At 40.6% G+C, this 9,812-nt stretch overlaps 1 protein-coding gene across 8 annotated transcripts in view; it reads right to left on the bottom strand.

The window, feature by feature from the left end:
- The window catches only part of LOC106875714 (tRNA-dihydrouridine(20) synthase [NAD(P)+]-like), an 80,014-nt gene that overhangs the window by 4,101 nt on the left and 66,101 nt on the right, over positions 1–9,812 (bottom strand). For all 8 annotated transcript variants that reach the window (XM_089349187.1, XM_089349186.1, XM_089349183.1 and 5 more), the window contains exon 14: positions 9,437–9,510. In XM_089349187.1, coding sequence (XP_089205313.1) covers positions 9,437–9,510 — 74 coding nt within the window. The remainder of the gene's footprint in view (positions 1–9,436; positions 9,511–9,812) is intronic.

Genomic DNA, 9,812 nt, shown 5'->3' with positions numbered 1-9,812 from the left:
CCTGGGAGCTCCTCTATGCTGATGACCTTGCCCTAATTGCGGAGTCACTATCAGAACTAGAGGAGAAGTTTCAGGTGTGGAAGCAAGGTCTAGAATTGAAGGGCCTTAGAGTCAACCGAGCTAAAACCAAAATCCTAATAAGTAGAAAGGTAGATAAAACACAAACCCCTTCAGGTAGATGGCCCTGCTCAGTATGTAGAAAAGGAGTAGGTAGTAACTCTATAAGATGTACCCGGTGCAAGCTATGGACACATAACAGGTGCAGCAACATCAAAGGAAGGTTAACTAGGAAGTTAGTTTTTGTTTGTGGCAGATGTTCAGGTGCAATAAAGACTGTAAACAAACAGGAAACAACTTCTATCTCATTCCAGGGTGAAAAACTAGAGGTAGTCGATAGCTTCCGCTATCTGGGCGACCAAGTTAGTAGTGGGGGTGGGTGCGCTGAAAGTGTAGCTGCTAGAATAAGAATAGCCTGGGCAAAGTTTAGAGAGCTCTTACCCCTGCTGGCGACAAAGGGACTCTCACTCAGAGTAAAAGGCAGACTGTATGACGCATGCGTACGAACAGCCATGCTACATGGCAGTGAAACATGGGCTGTAACTGCTGAGGACATACGTAAGCTCGCAAGGAATGAAGCCAGTATGCTCCGTTGGATGTGTAATGTCAATGTGAATACCCGTCAGAGTGTAAGTATCTTGAGAGAAAAGCTGAACATTAGAAGCATCAGTTGTGGTGTGCAAGAGAGACGATTGCGCTGGTATGGACATGTGGTGAGAATGGATGTGGATAGCTGCGTGAAAAAGTGCCACACCCTAACAGTTGAGGGAACCCGTGGAAGAGGTAGGCCCAGGAAGACCTGGGCTGAGGTGGTGAGGCAAGACCTTCGTACATTGGGCCTCACCGAGGCGATGACTACTGACCGAGACCTTTGGAAATGTGCTGTGCGTGAGAAGACCCGGCAAGCCAAGTAAGATCGTTGCCAGTGCCCCTGGACTGGCTCTTGTGCGGGTGGCACATGAGATGCACCATTTTGAGCGTGGCCGTTGCCAGTACCGCCTGACTGGCTCCCGTAGGATTTTCGAGTGAGATCGTTGCAAGTGCCCCTGGACTGGCTTGTGCGGGTGGCACATAAAAGACACCATTTCGAGCGTGGCCGTTTTCGTGCGGGTGACACGTAAAAGCACCCACTACACTATCTGAGTGGTTGGCATTAGGAAGGGCATCCAGCTGTAGAAACTTTGCCAAATTAGATTGGAGCCTGGTGTTGCCATCCGGTTTCACCAGTCCTCAGTCAAATCGTCCAACCCATGCTAGCATGGAAAGCGGACGTTAAACGATGATGATGATGATGATGATATATATATATATATATATATATATATATATATATATTAATGATAATCAAACCAAATGTTCATTTCAAGCCACTCACCCAATGAGTATTTCTGCCAAGTGCAGTGAAAATCTGTTCAGCTGTTTTCCAGTAATTTTGCAGACAAACAAAGATGAGTGGTTACAATACACTGCTTTTACTTATGCATGCAGGGTAATAATAAAGACAAACTTTATTGAAAATCTCATTTCTTTTCCTTGCTTTTCTCCAAAAAAAGAAAATTGAAACTGTTATACCTTGTATGACCTTTTAAGTCAGGTATATCTTTATTCTTTCCCTGCTAGGTATATTTTCTAATTCATAACAAATCTAATATTTTGCTTTGCACAACTTCAAAGATACACTTAAGGACTCTCAATGCTGTAGTTTACTGAACAATGGAAAATCAAAATATTGATAATTTGATAGCTTATCAGACTAAGCATAAGGGCGCTAAAAATATCTTCAGGATCAGAGTTAAATTCAATGAGGAGTATGCAGTTCCTGTAGCCAATCATCAAAAGACTCCATCCTAAATTACTATTTATTAGAGAATTTAGAATTGGCACTCATGAAAATATCTTAAGATTAGAGTGTCATTTTCAAACACAATCTTTCATCATCATCATTGTTTAACATCTGCTTTCCATGCTGCACCAGGCTCCAATCTGATCTGGCAAAGTTTCTACAGATGTATGCTCTTCCTAACACCAACCACTCTGAGAGTGAAGTGGATGCCTTTTACATGCCACCAAGTCGCACTGGCATCGACCACATTCAGATAATGCTTTTTAAGTGCCACCAGTATGGGAGCCAGTCAAGGGGCACTGGCATCAACCATGTTCACATGATGCTTTTTATGTGTCACTGGCACAGGGAGCCAGTCAGGTGGCACTAACATGGGTGCTAGTCAGGTGGCACTGGCCATGACTATGACTCAACAGGTCTTCTCAAGCACATCACATCGCCCGATGGTTCAAGGGTACTTTCAAATGGGCCGGTTATGCAACACTGGCATTGGCCATGGCTGCAATCTCACTTTACTTTCCGGGTCTTCGCAATCAAAGCATATCTCCAAAGGTCTCGGTCTCTTGTCATTGCCTCTGTGAGGCCCAATGCTCAAAGGTTGTGCTTCACCACCTCATCCCATGTCTTCCTGGGTCTACCTCTTCCACAGGTTCCTTCCACTGTTAGAGTGTGACATTTCTTCACACAGCTGTCCTAATTCATATGCAACACATAACTATACCAGCACAGTCGTCTCTCTTGCACACCACATCTGATGCTTCTTATGTCCAACTTTTCTCTCAGGGCACTTACACTGTCATCTATGCACACTGTCATTACACATACAGTGGCTTATACTAGCTTCATTTCTTTCGAGCCTACACATGTCCTCAGCAATCATGGCCCATGTTTCACTGTTGTGTAGCTTGGCAGTTCGCACACATGCATCATACAGTCTACCTTTCCCTCTGAGCGAGAGGCCCTTTGTTGCCAACAGAAGTAGGAGCTTTCTGAACTTTGCCCAGGCTATTCTTATTCTATTCTTATTCACAATCTTTGGAAAACTGGGAAAAAAAGAATTATTTGTGAAGAAGTTTGAAAAATAATATGGTTAAAACTTACGTTTTGGTCAATAGCTAAGTAGCTTACCAGTTGCAAAAAAATAGTCATGCTTAATATAAAGTAAAATGCTTAATAGAAACAATTATGTAGGGAATCCAAACAATATTGTTTCAGTTATTAAACTGTAGCCATGTTGGGAACATTGCTTTCAAGAGTTTTTTTTTTTGATTATATAATTTGTCTGATACTTATCTTATTGGTCTTGGTGTAAAGGGACATAATTCAGAAGAAACTAAAAACGGCCAGGTTATTTGATGTACTGATTTTGTTTATCTCATGCCAACACACATGGATGGACGGACTGACGTACATGCGCGCACACACACACACACACACATCCAACAAGCTTCCCTACAGGTTCTGTCAATCAAATTTCACTGACAATACTTTAGTGGGTTCGAGGGACACTTACTCAAGATGCTATGCAGTGTAATCAAACCCAACCACTATACTACTAAGTAGCAAAAGGTCATTCATTCCTTGGCTTGTTCGAGATTCAGAGATAACCATCCTTAATGATTTCATTTGTTCCCCATCTTCAAAACCTGCTGCTTACTTTTCTGAAAGTTACTGCATTAACTGCTGCTTATATTTTTTACTTACTTTTGTGAAACTCATTCTAAACTAAACTTTTCTTATATAACTCTACTCCAGTCCCATACCTTTGCTTAGCTGAATTTACTTCGACAAAATATTCATAGCTTCCACAACCATTGAAAGCAACTAATTCAGAAGTTTAATAGTTCTAGAATGGAAATTATCAACCTTGGGCAGACTGTATATTGTGCTCGTATCACAATATATATACACCAAGACCTGTACTTTATTTAAGGTAGGTCTAACAGGTTTCTTCATACAGGTCACTTCTTGGCTCTCAGACGCTTTTGGTGGAATTTACTCAGTTGTAAACTTTCAAAGCAAAATTGTGCTTCACATCTGCACTCCTCTCCTGAGAATCATCATCATCATCATTTAGCATCCATTTTCCATGCTGGAATGGGGTACACGGTTTGACTGGAACTGACAAGCCAGAGAGCTGCACCAGGCTCCAGTTTGTTTTGGCTTGGTTTCTACAGCTGGATGCCCTTCCTAATGCCAACCACTCCAGGAGTGTAGTTCCTTTTATGTCATCAGCACAGGTGCCTTTTACATGTCACTGGCACTGGTCATGACAATTTCACTTAGCTTTACATGTCTTCTCAAACCCAACAGATTGTCAAAAGTCTTGGTCACTTGTCATCACCTTTGTGAGACTCAACATCCAAAAATCATATTTCATCACCCCATCTCACATCTTCCTGGGTCTACCTCTTCCCCAGGTTCCCTCTACAGTTAGAGATCACTTGATGACGGTGATATTGAGAATGCAACTGAAAAACAGGTAAATGTCAGGAAAACGAACATCCGACCATAAAATGTGTCTCAAATATGGCCTGGTTTAACCCGTGCAAGCATTGTAAAATGAACATTGAACAAACCAATAAACTACTTTTATATTCTTCCTTACCTCTAAATCCAACATCATACCAACAATACTGTCAATGGATTGCCTAAACAATGCCTAATCAAATAATCTCACATCATATCATATTCAACTGCACAATAACTCTGACCAGAGTTTTGCTAATTCTGTTGCTTGCTAATTGTGACAGCAAATGTGATTTCTTCCTGAGATATCTAAGAGAGCTTAGTGAGCACCTGATACCATCCTGTAGATATATATGTCCCTCTACAAGTCAAACAACCCCCAAAACTACCAAGTTGTTTGCACAGAGAGGTTTGTTGGTTTTACTGGCAAAGAACAATGTCTGTAATACCAAGTAAAAAGTCACTATAACCAACTGGGAAGTGTCTACTCATTCTTGCAACATCTGAAAAGTGACCCTTAGGAAAATAAGGAATGCTTTATGCATTGCACAGCATACATGCTTTCTTTCTCAGGAAATTACACCTAGGACATTTGGTCACTTGGTAAGAGAATATTTGCTAACTTTGACAATTATTTCAACTCACCACTTCTGCAGATAAGGTCACAACCTTCGCAACTAGTATTGTATCAAATTCTACACTTCAAAGCCAACAAGAAAGCTTCTCTGTGGTTGCTAGAACTGCTAGAAATAACAGCTAAATCTCTGGCAAATCACAGTATATATCAGAAAAGAACACATTTGACAACATGATTTGTGCTCAGGAAAAAAATTGGAAAGTCATGGTTGGAATGCCTTTGATTATAGATCTGCTTGATCAGAATTAATCTGGAGCTAAAGAACACTAACATCAAAAACTATCCTCAGTCAAATTAACTTCATCTGCTTCACAAGGCATACACACAAGTGCCAAGGGGAAAAACATTTCCAGCTTCTTCAATCTAACATGGCTAACAGACCTGATAGCATTCTTTTCACACCCTCAATGTGGTCCAAAATAACCTATACCTTCACTTATCACTGCAACCTTTCACTCTCTATAGGGATCTATCCCAACCATTGCAAACATGCAACAGTGTATCCCATTCTAAAGAAGAACAACAACTCTGACAAATATTTTTCTGTCAACCCACTTCCAACATTTCAATGGAGACAGAAACAATTATAAAATAAATACCTTGTTTTATGACAGAGTTCCTTTTTCTTCTCAACGTCGAACAGTACAATTTCTGAGATCTATTTTCATTAAGTCACAGACCTGAAGTCTTTCATCTCACAGGACTTCAGCAAAAAGAATGTTGTCACCTTTAACATCAGAACGTCTGTTGTGTTTAACATAATACCCTCTAAGCTTCCTTGCCAACTTTGCTTACCAATAAACATTGTTTCTTATCTCTTGCCAGATGACTCCATTCCAATATGCTTTACTGGGGCCATCTCCACTCCACGTCTATCAACTATGGTATATGTCAATGTTCTCTCTCCCAGATTCTATCTATTATACATTAATGACTGTCTTGCTATTACTGCTACTCATTGATTAGTATCACACTTCATCCTCCTTCTATATATAGCTGTTATCTACATACATTCTAGATATCTGATACCAAATGTACACAGCTTTGAACAAACTTCAAAAATATCCTATAAACTAGTTTATTTCAACAGTATCAAACTATTATCCAGAATACAATCTTACATTACACTTTTCTATATCATGGACAACACCCAACTAAAACTCTTGAATGCTAGGCCATACAAACTTTGATGAACTTTCATGGCAACCCCGTATTTATAAAACTCTCAGAAGGTTCAGCTTCTTTTCATGGTCAGAATATACTTCAGCTGAAGTAAGGCTAATGTCGGAGTAGAGTACACGCATCAACAAACATATCTGTGGGAATTACATCAAGGTAAAACACACCACACCCTTTTACTGAACAATAATATCCTGTATATTACACTCACAAATATACTTAAAAGAAACAGTATATCTGTAAGGCTAGTAGTTATAATATTTTATAGGTACACATAAGTACCTCTTTAAATTAGCAAGCTGCACACCCATTAAATCCTCCTATCTTCCTTGTCTAATCCACTAAACCTGACACTGAATACCTTATGATTTTTTTAAAAAAATGAATCCCCAAAATAATCGACAGTGTGAACAGTTAAAGACTAAATAACATGGACAAAGAAAATTAATTCCCTTTTGATTAGTAAGAGAAATGGAAAAATCATTATGACCAATGAAATTTATACCCAATGGAATATACCACCTGCTAGATGGTGGAGACGGTTGTAGATGAAGTTGTTGCACATGTGAAGGAGATTTTGTGTGCAATACAAACTACAAGAGGCCTGGTTTTGTAGCCTACAAAGCATTGTTTCAGTACACAAAGTCAAAATCACAGATGGGTCTTGGTGGTAGAAGTCTTCAGAAAGAACTAAGAGAAAAGCAGGGTCGCTAAGGAGGCACAGCAGGGAGTTCAGTGTGAATGGATATAGCTAAATTAAGTGGATCAGAAAGACATTGCATGAAACAATTTACTTTCAATGTCAGCAGAATGAAACTGGTTTGGAATTGGTTCCACATTTGGTATGCTTCTTTCTCCAATGCGTCTTAAGAGATGGAGAACTGATTAAAGTTAGTTGTGAAAGTTCTGTAAGAAGTTCAAAGGAGTGGGGTTGCCAGAGTACATGTTGTTTTGCTGTGGGACTTTTCTCTCAGCTTGTACTTGAAAGTACAATCAGATGCTCTTGTTTTTGGCAAAGGTTACTCACAAAGCAGTGCAGTGCAAATGTAGATGGATAAGAGACAACAGCAAGGGTAAAAATATCAAAATTGTGAAGGAGGGGCAAAAACAAAAACAAAAATGAGAATCAGGACATGTATACTCTCCTTTGGTGTTTGTGAAATGTTAGCAGCAGCAAATTTTTAGCAGATGAGACAAGAGTGCAGATGTTTGGGGTCTAATTCAGATTTTGTAAGAAGGACATGTGTTGTAAATGAGCATCACTGTCATGCAAGATGTGTCCTTCATTTCCGATCTTCCGTGAAAACATACCTGGGGAAATATTCACTTATTTGGAAACAAATGAGGGTTGACATCAGGAAGGACATCTGTCTACCTCAACAAATTCTATTTGACCCATGCAACCATGGAAAAGTGCACGTTAAAACAATGAAATAACTGGGATTGATAAAATGAGAACCAGATCCAGTAATGTGCTAGAGTTAAAGCAAATTTACAATGAAAGAACTTCTACAATAACACTTGCCAGAAATAGCAGCCAAATATTCCACAAATCCCACCCTACAAGCTTTAAAAAATGGAGGAGACACTGAGCAATATAGTCCTAAATACACTAAATAAAAGATGCAAAAGGCATGGATGAACTGCTTTGATCATAGGTCTGCTCACTCAAGACTGATCTGGGTCTAAACAACAATTGTCTAGTGACCAAGAAAAAAAATCCAATCTTATTTCATCATCATCATCATTTAACGTCCGCTTTCCATGGTAGCATGGGTTGGATGATTTGATTGAGGACTGGTGAACCAGATGGCTACACCAGGCTCCAATCTGGTTTGGCAGAGTTTCTACAGCTGGATGCCCTTCCTAACGCTAACCACTCCGAGAGTGTAGTGGATGCTTTTATGTGCCACCGGCACAAGGGCCAGTTACGCGGTAATAGTAACAGCCATGCTCAAAATGGTGTATTTTACATGCCACCTGCACAGGAGCCAGTCCAGCGGCACTGGCAATGATCTCGCTTGAATGACTTTTCATGTGCCACTGGCACAAGTGCCAGGAAGGCGGCGCTGGGCACAGGTGCCATCACGATTTTGCTTGCCCCAACAGGTCTTCGCAAGCCGAGTTTAGTGTCCAATGAAGGAGATGATGTTGGCATGGGTGCCAGTCGTTGAATTTAGTTCGATTTCGATTTCACCTGCCTCAACAGGTCTTCGCAAGCGGAATTTAGTGTCCGATGAAGGAAGGTACGCATAAGTGGGCTGGCTACACCCCTGGCAGAGGCCTTAGATTTAGGTCTCACTTGACTTGTCGGGTCTTCTCACGTATAGTATATTTCCAAAGGTCTCGGTCAGAAGTCATTGCCTCGGTGAGGCCCAATGCTTGAAGGTCGTGCCTCACCACCTCATCCCAGGTCTTCCTGGGCCTACCTCTCCCACAGGTTCCCTCAACTGCTAGGGTGTGGTACTTTTTCACACAGTTATCCTCATCCATTCTCGCCACATGACCAGACCAGCGCAATTGTCTCTCTTGCACACCACAACTGATGCTTCTTAGGTTCAACTTTTCTCTCAAGGTACTTACACTCTGTCTAATATGCACACTGACATTACACATCGATCGGAGCATACTGGCTTCATTTCTTGCGAGCCTACGCATGTCCTCAGCAGTCACGGTCCATGTTTCACTGCCATGTAGCATGGCTGTTCGTACACATGCGTCATACAGTCTGCCTTTTACTCTGAGTGAGAGGCCCCTTGTCACCAGCAGAGGTAAGAGCTCTCTGAACTTTGCCCAGGCTTTTCTTATTCTAGCAGCTACACTTTCAGTGCACTCTCCCCCACTACTAACTTGGTCACCTAGATAGCGGAAGCTATCAACTAAGTCTAGTTTTTCTCCCTGGAATGTGGCCAAAGTTGTTTTCTGTACATTTTCAGTGTTTATTGCTCCTGAACATCTGCCACATACAAAAACTAACTTCCTAGTTAACCTTCCTTTGATATTGCTGTACCTCTTATGTGTTGATAGCTTGCACTGGGTACATCTTATAGAGTTTCTACCTATGCCTTTTCTACAGATCGAGCAGAGCCATCTACCTGAAGGGGTTTGTGTTTTGTCTACCTTCCTACTTATTAGGACTTTGGTTTTAGCTAGGTTGACTCTAAGGCCCTTCGATTCTAGTCCTTCTATTTCTTGTTAGATATTTTAAGTAAGTTGTTATCTAAATAGAATTAACTTAAAATTGAACTTACCAAAAGGGTGTAGTATATTTTGTGTCTTCTACAGTCAGAACAGTGTGAAAACATCGATCATCAGGTCGTTCAACCTGGAGAAAAAGGAAAGAATAAGTCAAATGGGAGGAGTGACAGTAATACATACATTATGTGAGTTTCAGTATTTGTGAATTGTTCTCCTATGTTAGCCCTTTTGATACCAATCCACCCAGACTGCCCTTGTTTCTATGATAAAACTTTGTTATTTCAAAGTGATTTAAATTAACCTTTTAGTATTTAGACTGGCCATATCCGGCCAAAATATCATAACTGTTTTATGCTCAAACTGACCAGATCTGGCCTCTGACACCAACCCTACAATATCATTCCAAATATTAGTGGCTACCTCATCAAA

The sequence above is a fragment of the Octopus bimaculoides genome, chromosome 3, assembly GCF_046866305.1.
Source record: "Octopus bimaculoides isolate indiv1 chromosome 3, ASM4686630v1, whole genome shotgun sequence".
NCBI lineage: Eukaryota > Metazoa > Mollusca > Cephalopoda > Octopoda > Octopodidae > Octopus > Octopus bimaculoides.
This window is presented reverse-complemented; position numbering and strand designations above follow the sequence as displayed.